The sequence below is a fragment of the Eumetopias jubatus genome, unplaced genomic scaffold (genome assembly GCF_037043125.1).
Source record: "Eumetopias jubatus isolate StellerSeaLion01/CBP00866 unplaced genomic scaffold, mEumJub1_p1.0 scaffold_1, whole genome shotgun sequence".
Classification (NCBI taxonomy): Eukaryota; Metazoa; Chordata; class Mammalia; order Carnivora; family Otariidae; genus Eumetopias; species Eumetopias jubatus.
The window spans coordinates 153,695,267-153,719,897 of NW_028274807.1; the positions used below are offsets into that span (position 1 = coordinate 153,695,267).

The 24,631-nt window shown below is 41.4% G+C and overlaps 1 protein-coding gene and 1 non-coding gene across 6 annotated transcripts in view; both read left to right on the forward strand.

Annotated features, from left to right (window-relative positions):
- Window positions 1-11,525: 11,525 nt before the first annotated feature.
- Window positions 11,526-24,631, forward strand: part of CNOT10 (CCR4-NOT transcription complex subunit 10) — a 77,637-nt gene continuing 64,531 nt past the window's right edge. For 3 of the 5 annotated variants that reach the window (XM_028107139.2, XM_028107141.2, XM_028107142.2), the window contains exon 1: window positions 11,527-11,790. In XM_028107139.2, coding sequence (XP_027962940.1) covers window positions 11,769-11,790 — 22 coding nt within the window. In that variant the 5' untranslated portion in view covers window positions 11,527-11,768. Of the gene's footprint in view, window positions 11,791-21,031; window positions 21,234-24,631 lie in introns of those variants that run through there. The other 2 variants (XM_028107143.2, XM_028107144.1) reach the window with 2 other exon arrangements.
- LOC114212376 (U6 spliceosomal RNA) lies at window positions 24,014-24,120 on the forward strand. Its single transcript, XR_003609955.1, has one exon. It is a non-coding gene; the product is annotated as a U6 spliceosomal RNA (small nuclear RNA).

Consider the following 24,631-nt stretch of genomic DNA (forward strand, 5'->3'; position numbering starts at 1 on the left):
TTGAAAAACGAATGCAGACGAACACAGAATGGGTGCCTGGGCGCCCTGGACTGCTCCTTTCCACAGGCCCCTGCATCATGGGGGCCCCAGGGCTGGGGCTCCTGCGCCGCCGGCCTTCACAGGGTGGACGAGGCCCTGGCATCTCCCCAGCGACGCAATAAATAGGAGGATCGAATGGAGGACCGAGAAAATAGAAATTCTTTTTGCTCCCCTTCTTGCTTTGGATACTGTCCGGCAAGGGCACAGCTGTGGCAGTTATCTGGGACCACCAGGGGGAGACAAAAAGGATCCCAGGGATGTCCAGTTGCATCCAGACATGCTGAGTCGCTCATCTAGCAATGGAACATCCTACTTGCAGATTCCCATCAATGAGATAAGTAATGCCTATATTACTTATAAGACTTTTACTTACGAATCATGCTAGAAAAGTATACTGAAGTGATAATCATTTAGTAGAATACTGAACATTTTAAAATATACTATAAAGTTTAATAAAATATATATTTTTTATATTTTAACATATATTTATATAAATATAAACATATTTTATATGAATACTATGTATTTTATAAATATATATTTCGATATCAAAAAGATGATGTTGAGTTAAAAAAAGCAAGTTTTAGGGCGCCTGGGTGGCTCAGATGGTTAAGCATCTGCCTTCGGCTCAGGTCGCGGTCCCAGAGTCCTGGGATCGAGTCCCACATCGGGCTCCCTGCTCCTTGGGAGCCTGCTTCTCCCTCTGCCTCTCTCTCTCTCTGTCTCTCATGAATAAATAAATAAAAAAAAATCTTTAAAAAAAAAGCAAGTTTCAGAATAATATCTGTGCAATACTTATATAAAGTTGAATGATTCATAATGTGTTGTTTATATTTTTTAAACATGGACTAGAAGGATACATACTATCCTTTTTTTTAATTTTTACTTATTTATTTATTTGACAGAGAGAGACACAGCGAGAGCAGGAACACAAGCAGGGGGAGTGGGAGAGGGAGAAGCAGGCTTCCCGCCGAGCAGGGAGCCCGATGTGGGGCTCGATGTGGGGCTCGATGTGGGGCTCGATGTGGGGCTCGATGTGGGGCTCGATGTGGGGCTCGATCCTAGGACCCTGGGATCATGACCTGAGCCCGAAGGCAGACGCTTAACGACTGAGCCACGCAGGCGCCCCGGATACATACTATCTTTAGCATAGTGGATATGCTAAAGATACTCACTGGGGGGGCGCCTGGGTGGCACCTTGGTGCCTTGGCTCAGGTCATGATCCCAGGGTCCTGGGATGGAGCCCTGCATTGGGCTCCCTGCTCAGCGGGAAGCCTGCTTCTCCCTCTCCCACTCCCCCTGCTTGTGTTCCCTCTCTAGCTGTCTCTCTCTCTCTCTGTGTCAAATAAATAAATAAATAAGAATTAAAAAAAACAACAACCCTAGTTACTTAAATTTTCCATGTTTATAACTGAAACAATCTCAAAGTCATAGTTTAGAGCACAATAAAAGTATGTTTAACATACATACATTTTTTTCTTTCACTTGTAAATTAGAAATGTCCACTGGAGATGGCGCCAAAGAGTCATGAAAAACACTAGGCTATGCGACAGACTAATTCTCTTAAAGGTACTAGCTATAATTGTGAAAATCCCATGTATACTATTAAGACTTCTATCAACAATATCTTGTATTTGCATATTAGTGGTTCAGAAATAATGATAAGGACACAAATCTAAAAGCCAACAAACTTTGTAGGACACCTCCAGAAGGAATAAAGAACCTTAGGATGAGAAGAGGCTCCCCGACTCAATATGTTGTTTTTAAGACTTTTGCCAAAGGATTTCTATTGGTCAGGGTCTAACCAGGAAAATAGAAACCACTCTAAGCATTGAAAACAGGGGAGAAAACCCCGGAGGGAACCTAATACAGGGGATTGGATAGAGGAGCCGAGAAACCTGGCAAGGCAGTGAGGCAACCCAGCCCTTAAAATAGCAGGACATTACTGCCTCCTGCTGGAGCGAGGGGGGAGAAAGAAAGGAAGCAGGAGGTGTTCCTGGAGTCCAAGGGCTGGGGTCATTGAGCAAAACCAGAACTGCCCTGAGCCTGTTGAGGGATGAGCCTTTCCCAGAAAGACTACCTGAGGCAGAGAAAGAAGAGGAGAAATACCCCTGGTTTCTCCCTACCTCTTGCCTTCTGATTTCCCAACGACGCCTCCCATTGGCTGGACTTAGCCAGAAATCAGCTGACCTGGGATCCTGGGAAACAGCCTATAGGAGGAGTCAGCCCCCTGAAAGCACAGCAGAGCGGAGCGAGGGTAAAAATGAGATCTGAGGGCAGAGAGGATCCATCCCACTAGTTGTAAACTTAATTAGTTATAGTTAAATTTTCTTGTTTCTCCTATTTCTTTTCCAAAATGGTTCTCAGGCGCCTGGGTGGCTCAGTCGGTTGGGCGTCTGCCTTTGGCTCAAGTCATGATCCCAGAGTCCCAGCATCGAGTCCTACATCGGACTCCCTGCTCACTGGGGAGTCGGCTTCTCCCTCTGACCTCCCCCCTCTCATGCTTTCTCTCTCTGGCTCTCTCTCTCTTAAATAAATAAAATCTTTAAAAAATAGTAACAAAATAAGATAAAATGGTTCTCAACTCCTATATACCTAGAGTTGCCACATTTAGGGAGTGGGAAGGAGAGACACGGATGCCGGTTGAATCTGAATTTCAGATAAACAATGCAATATTTGGAATATATTTATATCAAAAAATTTTTGGTATTTATCTGAAATTCAAATTTAACTGGGCATCCTGTCCTTAAAATTGTATCTTGCACACTGTGTACCATATACCAAGTATAAATGAAATGCTTTAAAAACAAAACTAACTTATACACCCAACTATACAAAAACCAGAACTTATCCTAATTTCCACATCTGTAAGACAGTGGGAAAGACTATTTCACAAAATTAGATAATGCCACTGTGCTCCAAACATTCTGGTGACAGAGACTTTGGATACAGGGCCAGACATAGGGTAAAGCAAGTGAGGCACTGACCTTGGGTGCAAAATTTAATGGGGTGCCAAAAAACTTAGTAAGTAATCAAGATAAATAATATGTTAATGGAATATTTTTAAATAAAAATGAATACAAAAAAATCCATAAAGAACAAAATATTGAAAATTTTAATATGACAGGATCAGTAACAGTGTGTGCTGAGACATATTGAAACCTGAGAAAAAAGGAAAAATCAGTCTTTACTTACTTTAAACCTGTCTTTACTTAAAATATTGATGTACTGTTCATCATGAATATATTAACTCCTGATTTCTAAAAATATTGCCTTAAAATACTATTTGTCTTGATTATGGAATTTTTTGGCACTTCCTTAAATTTTTCCACCTGAAATGAGTGTTCAGCACTGTTTGGATCCATTTCAGGGTTACACAAAATTCGCCAGATTTGGGTCGAATGATTACTGGCAACTTTTAAGTTGGCAAATAGTTTTGCCTTTGGAGCTTGATTTGAATAGCCAGTGAATGAAAAGTGAAGCTGGGAGAGGAGCTTGATGTCCATCCCTGTGAATGTTACTGCTTTGGCAAAGTGGGTAGAAATTTATGCTTTCACATCTTTGTAGTATTTCTTGGTAATTATCTACTCACTGAGATGAATTGGTTGCAAAAAAACTTGTAGTTTCCACCAGAAATTTGATTATGGAAATAACACTTGATTTAACCCTTTGTATCCTAAAAAAAAAAAAAAAGCCAGATCTAGAGTCGAAGAACTCTTTTCAAGTTCTAGTTGTGACACTTACTAGCTGAGCAAGTTGATTCATTGATTTACTTCTTGGAGCCTCAATTTCTTCACCCTCAAAATGGGTTTGAATATCCATATTACAACAATGTTGAGGACAAAAAGAAACAATCATTGCAAAACCTCTTTATGAAATTGTAAAAGACCATTCAGAAGTGTCAAAACTCCTGATACACTGAAGAATTCTCATCTTGGAGGGGGGAGGGGCAAAGGGTGAGGGAGAGAAAATCTTAAGCTCCAGTGTGGAGCCCAATGTGGGGCTCGATCTCACCACCCTGAGATCATGGCCTGAGCCGAAATCAGGAGTCGGATGCTTAACCAACTGAGCCCCCCAGGTCCCCCAGAATTCTCATTATCGTAAAGTCCTGTTGCATTCATAGATATTGGCATGCTTACTAAGTATCAATATAAGGATGATATTTAAAAACAGTATTTGGAGATTATAACTGAGGTAATGGAGAGGGGATTCATATCGAGAGATTGTTTCCATAGTGCAAGAGAAGATTTGCGTATTGCTGGTATAATCTTTGGCCATCAGGAACATCTTCTTGAGAAAATGATGCCCATGTTTCCTGGGAAGGAACCGGCTTTAGCTACAAAGGAGGGTGTGTATGGGATGGAAACTGAAAAGGGATTATAGGCAGGTCATGAAGGGTCTTAAAAGTCATTTTAAGGAGTTTGGAATTGGTACTAAAAGCAATGAAGTGTTTTAAATGGATGAGGACAGGATCAGATTAGCATTAAAAAACCTATCTCGGGGCACCTGGGTGGCTCAGTTGGTTGAGCGTCTGCCTTCAGCTCAGGTCAGGATCCCAGGATTCTGGGGTCTAGCCCCACGAGCAGGGAGCTTGCTTCTCACTCTGCCTCTGCCCGCCACTCTGCCTGCTTGTTTGTGCTCTCTATCTCTCTGTCAAATATATAAATAAAATCTTCAAAAAAAGTAAAAATAAAAAACCTATTTCTGGCTAAATGAAGACATTCTGGAAGGGGAAAAGACAGGATGACAAGGTTGCTGTGGCACTTGTCTCAGAGGCGATAATGACTTGGGAATAGAGTGGCAGTGAAAATGGAAGGATCCATCATATGGAGGAAGTAGAATCCATAGACCTCGGTTGGCTGGTTGAACCAGATGGGGAATGAAGAACTGGGAGATGGTGTTTCAGTTATCTATTGCTACACCCTCAAATTTAGTGGTTTAAAAGAACAACTTGTACATCCACATGCAAAAGAATGAGGTTGGGGGGAGCGCCTTGGTGGCTCAGTAGGTTAAGGGTCTGACTCTTAATTTTGGCTCAGGTCATGATCTCAGGGTCATGAGATTGAGCTCCGTGTGGGGCTCTGAGCTGGGTGTGGAGCCTGCTTGGGATTCTCTCTCTCCCTCTCTATCTGCTCCCCCCCCCCCAACAACAACAACAAAAACATTTTTTTTTTTTTTTGGAGAGAGAGAGCGCATGTGTTCGAGAGGGAGGGGGCAGGGAGGGGCAGAGGGGAAAGGGAGACAGAGAATCTCAAGCAGGCTCCACGCCCAGCACAGAGCTGGGCCCAAGGGTCGATCTCATGACCCTGAAATCATGACCTGAGCTGAAATCAAGAGTCAGATGCTTAACTAACTGAGCCACCCAGGCGTCCCTTAAAAATAAAATCTTAAAAAAAAAATGTTAGAATTAGAAATCGGTAGTGATTGTACGACTTCACAGCTCAGTTTCAAAGGGAGAATTGCACACTTTACAAGGGTGAATTGTATGGTATGTTAATTATATCTTAATTTTTAAAATTAGATTTAAGAAATGCAACAACAATGCCTTATCATTTTTTGCCATCCTGGGGGTTGACTGAGCAGTTTTTCTATTTCGTATGGTATTGGATAGGATCATTCATGTGACTACATTGAGCTGGCAGCTGAGCTGAGCTGGAAGTTTCAAGAAGGCTTCATTTTTGGGGTGTCTGGGTGGCTCAGTCAGTTGAATGTCGGACTCTTGGTTTCAGCTCAGGTCATGATCTCTGTGTCCTGGGATCAAGCCCGGTGTCAGGCTCCATGCTCAGCCTCCCCCTCTGTCCCTTTCCCTCTCCCTCCCCCTCTGCCCCTCTCCCAGCTCACACATGCTCACTCTCTCTCTCAAATAAATAAATAAATAAATAAATAAATAAATAAATAAAATCTTTAAAAAAAAAAGAAAAGAAGAAGTCTTCATTCTTATGTCTGGAACCTTGGTGCTTGCTGTCAGTTGACGCATCTTGGGTTTCCTTCATGTGGTCTCTCTCCAGCAGGACAGCCTGAGCTTCCTTACACCTTGGTGGCTGAGAACAAGGGAAGAAAAGTGGAAACTGCAATACTTTTGAATGACTAGCCCAAAACTGGCTCACCATCACTTCTGCATCCTGTTGGTCAGAATAAGTCACAGCTCAGTTTCACAGGGAGAAGGAGAACAGCATGTGCTTATTGGGACAGGTGTAACTGCTGACAGCTATCTTTGCAGACAGTCTTGCACAAGTGACAAGGACCACATCCAGTTTGAGGCGCTCTTCACTGGCTGGAGGGGAAGTGCAGTGCGAAGGTTGGTGACACAACAGAGTCCCACTGAGATTTTCCACCTCCCACTTTTTTTTTTAAGATTTTATTTTTGGGGGTGCCTGGGTGGCTCAGTCGTTAAGCGTCTGCCTTTGGCCCAGGTCATGATCCCAGGGTCCTGGGATCAAGCCTCACATTGGGCTCCCTGCTCAGCGAGAAGCCTGCTTCTCCCTCTCCCACTCCCCCTGCTTGTGTTCTCTCTCTCCCTCTCTCTCTCTGTCAAATAAATAAATAAAATCTTTAAAAAAAGATTTTATTTTTTTAAGTAATCTCTACAGACAATGTGGGGCACAAATCCACAACCTCAAGATCAAGAGTCTCATGCTCTATTGACTGAGCCAGACAGGTGCCCCCTCCCCCACTTCTGAATTAACACCTTTCCATCACTGATGTCACCCTATCTGTGAACAAAGGATAGCTGCCAATACTGAAAGTTGAGAGAAGAGACCTAAATTGTCTTCAATGTAGGAAATTCTAGAACGTTTAAAGCTGAATGTGGTGGTTAAGATAATAGTCACTTGTCTTGTGACTTGGGAAAGTGGGTTAACTCCTGTGCCTCAGTTTCCTTATTTATGAAATGAGGAACAAGAACAAGAAAAGTGACCATCTGTGAGAAACTGAAAAATGACTCTGTTGACATCTCGGTCCTGCTAAGAAAATAAAAATAATTCTTCATAGCAGAATGTTCCCAAATGACCATAAGCAATCACAGAATATAAACAATGTTCAGAGAAGTTTACAGCATGACTGTGTTTGGAACAAGACAAAAAACAAAGCCCTCCACAACTGTAAAAATGAGGGAACACCCCCTTCTTCTAACATGAGTAATGCTGCCCCTTGACCAATGACAACTCTAGCCTTGCTTTAATCCTCCTGCCTCCTAGATAAAGATTAAGACCCTTAATCACTGAACTGCCTGTTTCCTGAGTGAATCTAATTCTAAATTGCCCCCTCCACCTGCCTAATCCCTCTTTAAAATCATCCAGCACAAGTCCAGATTATTTAAGAGGTTCTGCCTAATTCCCTTTTCTTGAGAGGATCCTTCCTTAAGCAAGATCAGTAAGCACTTCAGGCATCTTTTTATGTGAGCTCTAACATGTTGGGGAGAAAGAATCTCCTCTGCCCTTCAGAGTTCTTCTAGCTGGACTAAGAATCAAACTGAGATGAGACAAATTAGTGGGGAAAAATCAACTTTAAGAGCATACATATGAGGAGTCCACACAGACATGGAAATTCCAAAGACAGTGAGTCACATGAGGCTTATATGAGCTAAGGAAAGGGGTAGGGGTCTGAAGATACAAAGGGAGACAAAGACCATTAGCAGGAAGGTGGGAAGAGATGTTTGGAAAATAAAGATGTTTGCCCTATGCCAAAGTGACCCATCTTGGGTCAGCCTGCCCTTGGCCCCTTCAAACATATACATCAAAATATATACTAGAATATTCATATTGGCCTTATTCAATACAGACAATAAAATAAGCATATAAATTACAGAATAATTAACATAATGGAACATTACATAACAATGAGAAACAAGCTACAAACTCAACAACATGGATGAATCTCATATTGTTGAGCAAATGAAGCTAGACTCCAAGAAAAATATACTCTATGGGGATGCTTGGGTAGCTCAGTCGGTTAAGTGTCCAACTTTTGATTTCAGTGCAGGTCATTATCTCAGGTTTGTGGGACTGTGCCCTGAATCAGGTCCGTGCTCAGCATAGAGTCTGCTTGAGATTTTCTTCCTCTCCCTCTGTCCTTCCTCCAATTCTTACATGCTCTCTCACTCGAAAATAAATAAATAAGGTGTGCCTGGGTGGCTCAGTCACCTTTGGCTCAAGCCATGGTCCCAGGGTCCTGGGATCAAGCCCTGAATCAGACTCCCTGCTCAGTGGGGAGTCTACTTTTCCCTCTCCGTCTACCCCCTCCCCCACTTGTGCTTTCTCTCTCCCTTGCTCTCTCTCTCAGGTAAATAAATAAAATCTTTAAAAATTAAATTAAATAAATAAGTCTTTAAAAATATATATATAGGGGCCCCTGGGTGGCTCAGTTGATAGCGTCTGCTTTCAGCTCAGGTCATGATCCCAGCAGCCTTGCATTGGGGTCCATTGTCTGTGGGAAGCCTGCTTCTCCCTCTCCAACTCCCCCTGCTTGTGTTCCTTCTCTCGCTGTGTCTCTTTCTGTCAAATAAATAAAATCTTTAAAAAAAATAAAATAAAATAAAATAAATATATATATGCTGTATGGTCCATTTGTATTAAATTTGAATCCATGGTGTTAGCCATCAATATAGTGACTACCCTTGTGGAGAAATGGGAGGAGGCATTAGGGGGGCCTCTAGTTGCATGTAGTTTGTTGTCCTTTCTCTGGGCGCTAGTTAGGTGGATATGTTGAAAATTCAATAAACCGTACTTATGATTTGTGCACTTTTCTATGTGAACGTTAATGTGAATAAAAGTTTTTTTTTAAAGTGGGCAACCACTTAAAAGGGACATAGGAGCCTACCTGAAAAAGCTCCCAATTAATAAAGCTGAAACAATTTCAGCAACAAAGTAACTTAATATTGAATTGTAAACACAGTCATGAGTCCATACTCATAAAATTTATGATTAAATAAGTAACTAAATGAGAAGAGACAAATCTCCCTTAGAGAAGGTTATCTACATACATACTCCTCACTGCAGGAGGTAGAGTTTAAAACATCCTCCACTCCCCAACCTGAGTGTGAACTGCACTTAATGACTCACTTCCAAAGAGTAGAGTGTGGAAGTAACTTTACAGTGGAGAAGACTGGCAGACCCTACCTGAGCCAGGTGATCAAAGTTAACATCATCATTTGCTAGCATGTAATCTTCATTTGATGTGATGAGAATGGCAAGTCACCTCTGGTTTTCCTCCTAAAAACCCATAATCCTAGTCTAACTGTAACTGAACTCAAGGGGTGCTGCATTTGGGGTGCATCAAATTGAACATAACCCAAAGAAGTGTTGAAAGCAAAGAGCTTTTTTTTTTCAAAAAATTTTTTAAAAATTTCTTTTATTTAATATAGTGAGAGAGAGAGGAAGGGAGAGCAAAGAGGGAGAGTGAGAGGGAGAAGCAGATCCCCCACTGACCAGAGAGCCTGATGTGGGACTCAATCCTAGGACCCTGAGATCATGACCTGAGCCGAAGGCAGACACTTAACCAACTGAGGCACCCAGGCGCCCCAAAAGCAAAGAACTTTTTATTACTTGTTACTTGTAAGGAGACAGATAGTTCTCAAAGCACTGTCTTCCCATGGATTAGTACAGGATGCTTTTAGTCACTGTATCAGTGGGCAGGGCAGGTAGCTTGCAAATACATTAAGGAACTTATACATATTCTATTACTTATGCTCTTTGCTTCACCTATGCTTGTCTAACACATTAACATGCTAGTACATATAGGTATGTTCAAAAAATGGCAGAAAACCCCACCTATAGGAAGAGATCTTAGTATTATAATGAGCTAAAGGCAACTTTAAGACAACTTGGGGGAAAATAATAAATAAATAAATAAATAAATAAATAAATAAATAAATAAGGGGGCTCTCGGCTGGCTCAATTAATAGAGCATGCAGCTCTTGATTTCGGGGTTGTAGTTCAAGCCCTATGTTGAGTACAGAGATTACCTAAAAATAAAATCTTCTTGGGGGCACCCGGGTGGTTCAGTCAGTTAAGTGTCCGACTCTTGATTTTGGTTCAGGTCATGATCTCAGGGTTGTGACATGGGCGTGGAGCCTGCCTAAGATTCTCCCTCTCCCTCTCTAATAATAATGACAAAAATAATAATAAAATAATACAATCTCCAAAAAAAAAATAAAAAGACAACTCAGTGGGGCTTCTGCATAGATCCTCAGCTCTAGTCCTGCTCAAACTGGCTCATGTAAGGGGCTATCATGTGAAACACCTAGCCGGGTAGTCTCCTTGGCTGGAACTGCTGGTTCTGCAAAACAAAACACATTCCTCCCCTGCTTTTGTCCCTTCCCGCTCCTCCCTTCTACTGAGAGCTTTTAGCCTCTGATCTAAGTAACTTCCCTGCTGCATCCTAGGTAACAGGGGCAGGAGTGTCCTGAGAAGGTAGACCCCATTGATTGAAAGCCCATGAAGTCATGTTAGGAGGTGTCCTGATGCCACTTTGTCTGGTCCTCTGTTGGTCTTTTCCATTTCAAGAGACTTGGAATCTAAAATATACCTTTATTCTTTATGCTAAATATTTCATTAGATATATTTGATAATTGTATCTCTAGGATAGTGCTGATTAACTACTTGTCCCACAGTTGCTTTGAAAGATAAAGCAGGCATTCCTATCCCTGGAGGCTAGGCCTATGTGTTCCTTGTTTGGTCCAGCTGTGCCTGGGGACAATTTGACTGCTTCTGTTCTGAATTGACAGGATGAATGTCTGGGTGCCAGCTTCATAACCATGAACAAAATAAATCAAATCAAATGTGCAGTCTTCAAAAATCCTGACCAGTACTCCTTAAAGCTGTCAAAATCATCAAGGACAAGAAAAATCTGAGAAACTATCACAGTCAAGACTAGCCTAAGAAGACATAATGAATGTAATGTGATGTCCTTGACAGAATGCTGGAACAAAATGGGGACAGTGGGGAAAATTGATGAAATTACAAAAAATATATGGTAATGTACCAATCAAGGTCGTTTCTTACATGTGACGGATGTACCAGTTATTTAGTCAAAATCTATGATGCTCACAACACGGGAAACTAGGTGAGGAGTATACAGGAACTCTATGTATCTCTTTGCAATTTTTCTGTAAATATAAAACTATTCTAAAATAAAATGTTTTGTTTACAGGAACTGCAACAGTGTCTTCTCACAGAATTGGGAGAAATCAGTGAAAGCGTACAGGTGTCAGGTGTTATTGTGATTTTACGTAAAATGCGGGAGGAAAGCTCTGACACTTAGGAATTTTAACCACGATAAGCAAGAAGTAATCGCGTGGAGATCCCTCCCGGGCGACCCAGCACACGCCCACAGCCACAACTGAGCATCCGTCGAGTCGGGCGCGCACGCATACGCACACGCACACGCCGCCGGGGGCGGGACGCTCGGGGGACGCCTGCGTGGGGCGGGGCCAGCCGCAGTTCCCGGAGCGGCCCCCGGAAGTGGTGTGTACCAGGATGCCGTGGAGCGGAAGCTGTGCCTGGCGGGAGACAGTGGAGCTACCCGGCCTGAGACGCTGCCTCTTGTTGCTAGACGACGTGAACTAGCTTTCGTCACTTCCTCAGCCCGCCGCCTCCCCACTCCCCAGGCCGGAACCCAAGGGCCCGGAGCCGGGGTGGGCTCGTCTTCCGAGGTCCAGGACCGTAGCTAGCTTGGCAGCTGGAGTCGAGGCCACGCCACCTGCGGGGAAGAACCTAAGCTGGAGTGGGAAGATGGCTGCAGACAAGCCTGCAGGTGAGGCTCCCACGCCCCGTGTGCTGAAGCGGTGGGACACGCGGGGTGGGCCGACCCTGGCGCTGAGTCTGTGGGGACTAGGGGATGGGGACCCGAGGGCGACTTTAATTTGAGTGTGCATTTCTCTCCCCCGTCCTCTCCCTCGGCCGTCCCAAATGTGAGTCTTTGGGCCCCAGATCGATAGTTTTTTTTTTGTTGTTGTTTTTTTTGTTTTATCTAAGTGCAGTATGAAGCCACTACTGACCGCCTTTGCCCCACTCTCCAGAATATCTAACTTAAATTTATTTAACCACTTCACAGGCTTTTCGGTTTTCCAGTGGGGAAGGCAGAACAAGCAAAGTTCACCCTGGAGCACACAGCTGCCTTAAGTCCCCTGGCTCAGGATAAGACTCACCTGGGCTGTTTTGCCCCACATAAGCCTGCCTCTGGTCAGCGATGTCCTATATAATTAGTTTTGTGAAAACTATGTGTTTAAGTAGACAAAATTAGAGCGTCTCTATTCGTTCTGTGCTCTCAGATATCTTGCGTTTAGAACCTATTTTCCCGTAGTTCCTCAAGGTTAATTAATTTAATCTCGATTATTTTCTTTATGGATTACTGCTCCATTCCTAGAATCTTCTCCATTAGGGTATGTAAAATTCTATCCTGCCTACCTCTGGGACGATCTGCCATATGTGTCTTTTAAGAAATTAATGTTCTCTGTGGCATCTCAGTTATGTTGGGAGAACTTAACTGACAGATCTTAGAAGTGGTCAACACTAAGACTTTTTGTAGTGAAATTTTAAAAAAAGAAAAGATAGTCTCTATATTCTGTAGATTTTGATTTCAGTAAGGGACAGATGGACTTGATTTGAAATGAAAGTGAGCCAATCTTAATATAGGTACAGATGAATAAAATTGTTGAAAAAGTCTCTTCAGTAAACTGAGAAGAAAAACAGAGAAAAGGTTTACAAAGTGAGGATAATAGAATATGCTGTAGAATTTTAGGTAGGCTGGTCACAGAAAGACTCCGGTGAAGTGATATTTGAGCAGATACCCACATGAAATGAAAGAGAGAGCCATATGGAATGGTTAGTGTGGATAGGGAGAATGTTCCAGGCAGGAAATAAGCATGACTTGTCCAAGGCTGGACGAAGGGGACCGGCATTTTCCTTTTTAATTGATGGCCATTATCTGTTTCCCAGGTTTACCATTCCTCCGTGCCCATATCTTTTGCGCTTGCCTGGAATGACCTTTTTAGGCCTAAAGCCCATCTGGTTTTCAAGTCCTACCTCAGTCATTAAGCATTCTTCTACTTGTTCATTCACTCACAAAGATTGAGTACCAGGCACTGCCTTGGATATTGAAGAAATGGATATGACACACTCCCTGCCTTTGAAGACCTACTGCTCAGTCTGTAAGAGACCTAATATAGTGGCACATCCATTTGGTAGTACGTATGTAATATAGCCACGTAACGTAACTCTGTAATACGTGTAGTGGAGGAGTAAGGTCCAGGGCGATTTGGGACTGTCTTTGGTTGAAGTTTATAGGCCATGTTGTAGGAAATTCTTAACCTAGATAATGTTAAATTTGTATTAAGTAGATGAGTGTTTAATGTGGTTCCTTTGAATCTCTCCTCCTCTCCATCCCCATTTCACCTGCTGTGATTCTAGCCTTTATCTCTTAATGGGGTCTGTTTCACATTAAGCAGCCTTCTGACTGGTGTTTGTTTCTCTTCCTACCCAGTCCATTCTTCTGACTGCTGTCTTTTTATTCTAAAACACGAATTGGAACATACTATTCCCACCCCTGTAAACTTTCTAAGATTGTACCATCTTCTCTGCATCAAATCCTCACTCTTTAATGTCATTTGTGAAACTTCACAGTCTGTTCCCAGCTGATGTTTCTATATCAACACACCTAGCTCTTCACACCAGAAATGACTCTCTTGAAAAGCATTGTGTTCTTTTGAGTTTCTGACGGGTAAGAAAGAAGGGAAAGTGGTATCTTCCTTTCTCTTCTCAATCTGGTAAACATTCTCTTCATTCAAAGTCTAGTTTATACGCTGCTTCATCTCTGAGCTCCTGAGCTCAGAGCCCTTGTCACGGAGGGTATTGTGTGCTTATTCTTAATTAGGTAAGAAAAGAGACCCATGAAAGCGTTTAAAAAAGTGACCTGATCATAGTGTGGGAGGGGGTAGATTTAAGTGAAACAAGACTGGAAGCCCAGGGAATAGCTAAAGCCAGCTAATGTTGTGATATTAATTTATTCCGTAAATATTTATCCATGGCCTGCTTTGCCAGGCACTAACATAATCTCTGTAATCCTGAAGCTTATAGTATGAAAGACAGATAAACATGTAAACAAAATAAGAAATAATTGTGATTTTTAAGTTGTGATAAATATTGTGACAAAAAAGAAAATGAATAGGACGACAGAGGATAACTGAGAGCAAGGACCCTGTTTTGAATAGATTGGAAGGGCTCTCTTAGAAGTAACATTGGAACCCTCAATATAAAGAGCCAGCCATGTGGGGGAAAAATGATCCAGGTAAGAGGAGCAACAAATGTACAGACCCCTTGGAAAATGTTTAAAGAGTGAGAAGACCCCTCGAATATAAGCACCTCGAAGAAAGGTACTTTTATCTGTGTTAGTCTTGCTCTTATCTCCAGTGCCTAGAACAATGGCTGGCATATAGGAGGCACTCGATACGTATTTATAGCATAGTGAGCAAAGGAGCGTGAAAGAGATGAATTCAGTTGTGTCAGGCTGGCCTATGTCAGTTTGAGTTCATTCTAATGGGAAGCCGTTGGGAGATTTCAGCAAGAGCATCATGTAACCTGATTCATGTTTTAACTGAGGTAGGTGAGAACTGATGAAGAGATAGAAGCAAGGGGTTTGAAACCAGACACCCTGGGTTCCTCCTAGCTCTACCACTTGGTATCCATGTGACCTTGGGCAATTTTTCTTTTGTAAAGTAGGCTCCACACCCAGCATGGAGCCCAACAGAGAGCTTGAACTCGGTGATCCTGAGATTAAGACTTGAGCTGAGATCAAGAGTCAGATTCTTGGGGTGCCTGGGTGGTTCAGTTGGTTAAGTGTCCAACTCTTAATTTCAGCTCAGGTCATGATCTCAGGGTTGTGAGATCGAACCCCATGTGGGGCTCTGTGCTCAGCAGGGCGTCTGCTTCAGATTCTCTCTCTGCCCCTCTCCCCTGCTTGCTTGCTTGTGCGCTCTCAAATAAATATATAAATGAGTCAGATGCTTAACCAACTGAGCCACCCATGCACCCCTTGGTTAAACGTTAAGACCCTTTTTAAGCGTCAGCTTTCCTCTGTGTAAAATGAGAATAATAACAGTATCTGTGTCTCCACATTAAGAAAGGGTTAAAATGACATCATCTCAGGGCCTGATTTTTTTCTTTAAATGTGGGCTAATATTACTTTGGGCTAAGCGGTAGGATGGCAAGGAGAGGCAGATAGGAGAAACGTTTAGGGAGTAAAACTGGCAGAATTTGTGAACTAATTGGGTATAGTAAGTGAGCAGAAAGCGTTGTTCCTTAGGAAAGGTTCTTCGTTGAATCTCAGTTTCTTCATTTGTAAGATGGGTGTCCTAACAGTTTTCTAACTTTTTAAGATTTTATTTTTCAGTAATCTCTATACCCAACATGGGGCTCAGACTTAATAACCCCAAGACCAAGAGTCACATGCTCTACCAACTGAGCCAGCCGGGCGCCCCCTAACTTCTAATCGCATTTTATTTTATTTTATTTCATTTGTTTTATTTTATTTTTTAAGATTTCATCCATTTATTTGACACAGAGAGAAAGAGAGTGAGCACAAGTAGGAGAAGTTGCAGAGGGAGAGGGAGAAGCAGGCTCCCCACTGAGCAGGGAGCCCGACGTGGTGCTTGATCCCAGGACCCTGGGATCATGACCTGAGCTAAAGGCAGATACTTAACTGACTAAGCCACCCAGGTGTCCCTTTTTTTTTTTTTTTAAAGATTTTATTTATTCATTAGAAAGCAGGGGGAGCAGGGGCAGAAGGAGACGGAGAAAGAATCTGAAGCAGACTCTGCCTGACTCGGGGCTCAGTCCCCCAACTGCAAGATCATGACCTGAGCTGAAACCAAGAGACGGACATTCAACCAATTGAGCCAACCCAGGTGCCCCCCTAATAGCATTTTTATTTATCTCATAGGGTTGTAGCTTAAGTGTATCAACTGAGGTAAGGTGTATTACTTAGCTCACATCCTCTGAGAAGCAGAAGTCAAAGTGCTTTTTATTTGGAAGGTGCAAACTCAAGATAGTAAAAGTGAGAGAGAGAAAAAAGTAAGGCAAAGGAAGGTGCAGTACATTAATACCTGGCTCCTATTTCACCTTGAGCTAAGAGACAGAGCATGTCACTTGCATAAGGGATTTTTCTGAAAGAGTTTCGAGGAGAAACTACACTTCAGAATAGTTCATATGAAGAGAGAAAAAAGGGATAATTTATCTGTCCAGTTTCCTCCCATTTCCTGTTTCCAACTGGTAAAGACTTACTCCCTGAGAAACAAATTGACCTGTGCTTCTGGATTGTGTGGCTTCTCAGTGACTGATCTGCCAGCGGTTCTCACGCTCTGATTTGTATTTCAGCCAAACTGTAGAGGGGGGTGGATGGGGGACCAACCAGAGACAAAGATTGAGGGGGGCATTGGGAGGTTCACAAGGTCCATGTCCCTATATGACATACAAAAGTGATGTGAAACTGGTTGCATTTTTGACTAAGGAAGTACCAACAGCGTTTTAGGATGATTTATTTGACCTTATTTTTTTATGGTTATCTGAAGGGATAAAATGGCTGGAGTTCGGACACAAAATCCTAGATTTGAATTTATCTGAGAATTTGAACTGTGAGGCTGGCTGTAGTAGGCTTAATAGGAAAAGGTTGACAATATTATGAATAAGGGAAAGATAGGACCTGATGGGTAATATGAAATCAGGAGAAGAGTACTTACAAATGGCTTTGAAATTTTGAGCCAGGATGGCCACAGAAATGATAAGAACAACAAACAAATGGGAAAAATTTAAGCCAAGGCTCTTTTATTAAAGACACCCAAAACTGATGATTATTATTAAATGTATAAGGTAAAAAGTATCAAATTCTCTGTTGCTTCTACCCGGTCTCTGCCTCCAGGGAGCTTATACTGAGTTTGTGTGTTCTTCCAGACTTTTCCTATTCCTACCCAACCTCATATTGACTTATAAATATGTTTGTGCAGGGTCGCTTGGGTGGCTCAATTGGTTAAGCTTCAGACTCTTGGTTTTGGCTCAGGTCATGATCTCATGGGTTGTGGGATAGAATCCTGCTCCATGCTCAGGGCAGAGTCTGCTTGAGATTCTTTGCCCCTTCCCTCTCCCTCTGCTCCTCTGCATGCGTGCACGTGCTCTCTCTCTCTCTCTCTCTCTCTCTCTCTCTCTCAAATAAATTCACTCTTAAAAATAAATAAATAAATATATATGTGCTGATGAGGAAATTATGTAATACTGTCCTACCATTTGCTTTCTTCAGAGTCCAGTAAGGAATCTGTGCATATTTGAAATTTTTTCAACTTTGTATTACAAAGGATTTCAAACATCCAAAAAATTGAAAAAATGATTATCCATATGCCCACCACCTAGTTTAACGAATGTTACATTTTGCCATATTTACTTCCTCTATCTCTGGCTACAACTTTTAGTATTGAATCATTTCTAAATAAGTTATAGACACTTCATCTCTAAATATTTCACTATGCATTTTTTTTAAAAAGACTTTATTTATTTGACAGAGAGTGTGAGCACAAGCAGGGGGAACAGGAGCGAGAGAGAAGCAGGCTCCCCACTGAGCAAGGAGCCCAACGCAGGGCTTGATCCTAGGACCCTAAGATCATGACCTGAGCTGAAGGCAGATGCTTAACTGACTGAGCCACCCAGGCACCCCTCACCATGCATTTTTTTTTTTTTTAAATAAAGCCATTTGGGGTGGCTGGGTGGTTTAGTCGTTAAGCATCTGCCTTTGGCTCAGGTCATGATCTCAGGGTCCTGAGATGGAGCCCCGCATCAGGCTCCCCCGCTCCCTGCTCGGCGGGAAGTCTGCTTCTCCCTCTCCCACTCTCCCTGCTTGTGTTCCTGCTCTCACTATCTCTTTGTCTCTGTCAAATAAGTAAATAAAATTAAAAAAAAAAAGCCATTCACCTAACCATTGTCATACTTTAGAAAATTAATATTTGAATATATTAAATTTCCCAGTTGTCCCAAAAATGCTATTTAAAGACTTAAAGAAGCTGTGCTTATCTGGCAAAGTATCAGTTAAAAGATAATAGTAAGTTAAAAAGGTGAAAAGCACAGCATAGTTCCCTAATAATACTGTAATAATGTATTAACTGCACATACTGTGGCAAGCACTCAGTAATGTATAGACTTGTTCAATCAACATGTTGTACACCTGACAGTAATATAACACTACGTTAATTAAACTTCAAGTGCTTTTCAAACTAGGATCCAGTCATGGTTTACACATTATATATATATATTTATTTTTTTTTAAGTCTCTTCAGTGTATTAATTCCCAGTATTCCTTCATGTTTTGTTTTGTTGTATGACAGTGATTTTTGAATCAATTGTCTTGTAAAATTCCCACATTCTGGATTTGTCTGATTGTTTCTTCTCAGTATCCTTTAATTAGTTCCTTGTCTTCTGTATTTTCCATGAACTGAAAGTTGTTGCCTCTGCAGACTTGATTAGATTTAGGTTTACCATATTTTTGAGATACTTTCTAGATGATTCTGTATGCTTTATATAAAGTGCATAATGTCAGTTTCCATTTGTCCACCATTAGTGATGCTAAATTTCATCAATTTGTTAAGGTAGTGACAGGAACATCTTTTTCCAATTGCAATTAGAAGTAATCTGTGGGGTAATAATTTGGAATCATGTAAACATCCACCATTGATGATCAGTTATATCATTGGGGATTGCACAGTGACACTTTTCCTAGTTCTATTACTGTTTATATTTATTTGCTGATACTATATAAAGAATAGCTCTCTCATATCAACTGGGAATGAACTATAACTCTTCCCAGAAAGGCATGTTAAATGTTAAAAACTTGAAAATTCATCCTTTTCATTTACTAGTTTTCAGGATAAGGAGTTGATATAATAGTGACCTACATTTGATATCTCAAGTGTCTTTAATGTTTAGGAATTTAGAGTAATGTATTGGTCTTATGATTCCAATTTTAAATATATAATTGAGTGTATAGTTGATTTGTTCTTGTGAACTTAAGTTGAAATCTTAACTATATATTTTTGCATGGACGTTAAAGAGTACCTGAGTCACTTATAAATCTAAGAAAATTTAACTTATGAAAATAGTTATTTAAAGTTCTCAGAAAATTTTCTTTTCAAGTCAACTGTATTTAAATTGAATATATTAAAGTAGTAAAAATTTTATGTCTGAATGTGTCTAACTTTGTAAGGGAGATCAAACATTCATCACAGCCCTTTAAAATTAAAACCCCAAATAGAATGTCTAAGTTGTGGAGTACCTGGCTGGCTCAGTTGGTAGAGCATGCAAATCTTGATCTTGGGGTTGTAAGTACAAGCCCCACATTGGGCATAGAGACTACTTAAAAATAAAATCTTAGGGCGCCTGGGTGGCTCAGATGGTTGGGCGTCTGCCTTCGGCTCAGGTCATGATCCCAGGGTCCTGGGATCGAGTCCCGCATCGGGCTCCCTGCTCCTTGGGAGCCTGCTTCTCCCTCTGCCTCTCTCTCTCTCTCTCTCTCTCTGTGTCTCTCATGAATAAATAAAATCTTTAGAAAAAAAATAAATAAAATCTTAAAAAAGAAAAAGGTGGGACAGGTGGCTCAGTTGGTTAAGCATCTGCCTTCAGCTCAGGTCATAATCCCAGGGTCCTGGGATTGAGTCCCACATCCGGCTCTTTGCTCAGCGGGGAGCGTGCTTTTCCCTCTCCCTCTGCTTATGCGTGCTTGCTCTCTCTCTCTCTCACAAATAAAATCTTAAAAAAAGTCTAAGTTGAATGTAAAAGCTTAAGGGAAATCTAGGCTTTCTGAATTTATAACATTAATAAATCAAGTATTAATAATTTGAAAACTAGAGTAAATCTCTTTTCTGTGCATAAAAACTCTCCAGTATGAAAATTAAAATACTCCTCAGCAGGGGTGCCTGGCTGGCAGTCAGTGGAGTGTGATCTTGATCTTGAGGTTTTTTGAGCCCCACAATGGGTGTAGCGATTCCTTAAAATCTTAAAAAAATACTCAGCATGGTAGAGGTCTGCTTTGCTTCTCTTTTCCAAAGCATGTTATTGCTGATTCTTTTTTTTTTTTTAAAGATTTATTTATTTGACAGAGAGAAACAAAGCAAAAGAGGGAAAACAAGCAGGGGGAGTTGGAGAGGTAGAAGCAGGCTTCCTGCTGAGCAGGGAGCCCGATGTGGGGCTTGATCCCAGGACTCTGGGATCATGACCTGAGCCAAAGGCAGACACTTAACGACTGAACCACCCAGGCTCCCTAGAGTCTTTTTTTTTTTTTTTTTTTTTTAAGATTTTATTTGACAGACAGCGAGAGAGGGAACACGAGCAGGGGGAGTGGGAGAGGAGGAGCAGGCTTCTCGTGGAGCAGGGAGCCCGATGCAGAGCTCCATCCCAGGACCCTGGGATCATGACCTGAGCCACCCAGGCACCCCTATTATTGATTCTTGATATTCTCTTCCTTTATTTCTGTAGTGCTGGACAGGGTACTCAAGTCATATTATTTCTCTGAGCTGTGTAGTAGTCACAGCTGTTATATGTGTAGGGTTTTGGTAAGTCAGAGACACTTGTCCAAGTGTGAGAAAACCACATGTGAGGTGTGTGAACTTCAGTTACATGGTAACTTTGGCAAACCTGAATGATGTTTCTTTGAAATGGCATCCTTTTTTAAAACTTGTCTTCCCAAAGGCATTAATACTACTTTGTGACCATACTAGTAGGTTTTCTTAGTCTTTAACATTCCTTATTTCTTTGGAAAAAAATGTCTTTTCTTGAACATCATTGGAGTTATATTTTGAAAAGTGTAGCTTGTGTGGAAGACCCTCCTCCAATCAGATTTCAGTTGTTAACATTCTGTATTAGAATGTTACTGTGCTTTTTCAGTTAACTGACTTCTTTCAGTTTTGAAATAGCAGTGTATTTCTTTTCTACTTAGTTCAAACCTAAAATCAGTTGTTTGGTTCAAAATGAAGCCTGTTGGCTTAAAGGGTGTCAAGGCTTTTGCTCCTAAGAGCTCTGTGCGCCTGGAAGGTCAGCCATGTTCGTTAGGCCAGAATAGAAGGAAAGTCAAACTTATGGATGAACGGCCATACACTCTTACAATTGGCAATGGAGACTACTTTTGGACAAATAAAGACACATTATGGAATTATGTGCAGACTCTTTCTGGTAAGAACTCAGCAGTTACAAATACTGTTTTAAAAACTGATTATGAAAATAACACCCATTCCTTACAGAAAAAAACAAATATAATGGAAAATAAAAATAGTAATCCCATTGGAGTATTTTTGTTTTAAAGTTTTATCTTGAAGTAAAAATGCAGATAAAATAATGGTTGGTTAACTTACAAAAGGCTACTCTTTGGGCTTAGTTCTCCAAAATATCTGTAGAAATGAGAATTTCAGAGTCTCTTGTAAGCCTTAGAGTCTAGCTTATTTATTTCTCTTAAAGTTCGCTTCTCTCTTTACCTGGAGGATTATAGGAGGCTTTTACAGTTCCTGGAGGAAAGTAGAAGCTTAAACTCTTCAGTGCGTTGGTGAATTATTGGGTTATTTCCCCCTGCTTCATAGTATATATAAATCACTCTTTGGCAGTTGGGCCCAGAGGTCCTATAAAAGAATATAACCTAGAGAGAGTATATTTTAGAAGAAGCTATGGAGATAACTTGATGGCACATTAAGAAATTTTGGCATTTGGTTTAAATTTTGTGTACTTCCTTATGAGGGAAGATAAATGTTGTAAACACTTAGGGTTTCCTAAAATTTTTTAAAGAGTTTGTGTTCATTGTTAAAATTTTATGACAGATGTACATGCAGTTGAGGGTTCTGCTTCACTCTAAACTCATTCTTTGATTTCTGGAGTCCTGAAATCCTGTGTCCTATTTTTACACATTTACAAGTAATTGGTTCTGGGTTACCTGGCTGGCTCAATCAATAGAGCATGCGACTCTTGATCTCAGGGTTGTGAGTTCAAGTTGGGTGTAGAGATTACTTTAAAAATAAAATCTGGGGCACCTGCGTAGCTCAGTCCATTAAATGTCCAACTTTTGATTTCGTTTCAGGTCATGATCTTAGGATCATGGGATTGAGCTCCACATAGGGCTCCAGGCTCAGTGCAGAGTCTGCTTGCCCCTCTCCCTCTGCTCCTCCCCCTGCTCACATGCGTGCTCTTTCTCTCTGAAATAACATCTTTTTTTTTTCAAATCCAAAATAAAGAAATATTTTATTTATTTTTATCTTTTTTTTTAAAGATTTTATTTATTTATTTGAGAGAGAATGAGAGATAGCACGAGAGGGAAGAGGGTCAGAGGGAGAAGCAGACTCCCTGCTGAGCAGGCAGCCCGATGTGGGACTCGATCCCAGGACTCCAGGATCATGACCTGAGCCAAAGGCAGTCGCTTAACCAACTGAGCCACCCAGGCGCCCTTTATTTATTTATTTTTTAAAGGGGATTTTATTTATTTGACAGAGACACAGCGAGAGAGGGAACACAAGCAGGGGGAGTGGGAGAGGGAGAAGCAGGCTTCCCGCTGAGCAGGAAGCCCTGTGCGGGACTCGATCCCAGGACCCTGGGATCATGACCTGAGCCGAAGGCAGACGACTAACAACTGAACCACCCAGGTGCCCCAAGATTTTATTTTTAAGTAATCTCTACACCCAGCTTGGGAGTCGAATTCACAACCCCCAGATCAATAGTCACATCTCTACCAACTGAGCCAGCAGGTGCCCCCAAAATAAAATCTTAAAAAATTATAATAGTAAATAAATAAAAGTAATTGGTCCTTACTGTTATTATACACCTAAAGTTTTGCAAAACAGATATATTGTGTAAACAGGTTAACAATAACTCATTGTCACGGCTTTCTAAAGAAAAAGCTATCCTTTTTTTTTTTAAGATTTTATGTTTTCAGTAATCTCTACACCTGGAGCGCCTCGGTGGCACAGTTGGTTAAGCATCTGCCTTTGGTTCAGGTCATGATCCTAGGTGCTGGGATTGAACCCCATGTCAGGCTCCCTGCTCAGCGGGGAGTCTGCTGCTCCCTCTGCCCCTCCACCCACTTGTGCTTGCTTGCTCTCTCCCTCTCTAATAAATAGTTAAAATCTTAAGAAAAAACAAGTAATCTCTACACCCAACAAGGGGCTTGAACCCACAAACCCTGAGATCAAGAGTCGATCCACCAATGGAGCCAGCCAGGTGCCCCTAATAGTGTCCTTTTAAACTTTCTCTAATAAACTATTCATTTTCCTCCTCCCTGTTAGGACTCAATTCTTACTTATCTGTATGCTGAAGTGGAAATGAAATACTAATTTATCTGCTAACTCTTTTTTTCATTTATCTTATATATTTTGAAAGTTTTATATATTTAAGTATATATATAAGTATCCCAGTGTGGGACTCAAACTCATGACCCCCGAGATCAAGAGTCACATGCTCTTCTGACTGAGCCAGCCAGGTGCCCCTTATCTGCTAACTTTAATTATCAGAAGTAATACTAAAAAACCCAAATACCAGAATACCTTTTCTTTGTAGAGCAGATCTAAGTCTTTGATAAGTTCACTTAAGCACAAGTTATATTTTGTTCTTGGTGTTAAGTGGTGATTCTCAAAAGTGTGCAATCTACCAGTGCTGGCTCCATTGGTGAGAAACTGCAAGAATCTTTAATTGTTTTGTCAAAAGGAAAGGGGAAGGGAGGTAATATTTATTTAGCATCTTCAAGCAGAGAGTTAGATAGCCAAGGGGAGACCGTACCGGAGATGTGACTGATTCCAAGGCTTATACTGCTTTCATTGCACTGTGTTTCCCTCTTGAGAGAGGGAAATTGGGAGTCTTTACTGACTGCCAACATGTGCCTGGCCAGGGCTCTCGGAGTCAGCTCTGTGGAGGACTGGTTCTTTGAAATGCTCTTGGAATATATAGGTTTCTAGATAGTTATCAAAAATGTCCACATCGTGCTTGCTTCAGCAGCACATACACTAAAATTGGAATGATACAGAGAAGATTAGCATGGCCCCTGTGTGACGATGACAGGCAAATTCGTGAAGTGTTCCATATTTTTATATATATTTGGAATGTTAACCAAAAAAAAAAAAAAGCCCACATCATGAATGTAAATAGAGTTTAATGACTCCTCACACACCCAGAAGCTCCCTGTATGCATCTTGCAGTCACTAGACTCCTGAAGGATTGATTTGAAAATTAAATGAGTTTAAGCTATTTGAGGTGCTTACATGCCTAACACATAGTGAGTGCTCAATAAAGGCTGGATGCTATTGTTACAGTTAGGCAGAAATTGCGGGTAGTATAAGATGGAGAAGCAAATAGTTTCTCAAGATAGAACTTGGCATAGTAGGGGCTGGAAAGAATGATGGTTGTTTCAGAACTACAACCAGTTTACACGTGGAGCCCTATTTCCTCAGGACTTCCATGCCTACCTTCTGATTTAGGTCCAACCTCACCTCCCATCCCCACTCCCTCTCTTTCACAGCCCCCTATTATTGTCATAGCATTATTCACATCTGGAGTCATGTATTTGTATCTTACCTCCCCACGGAGTCTCTTAGTTTCAC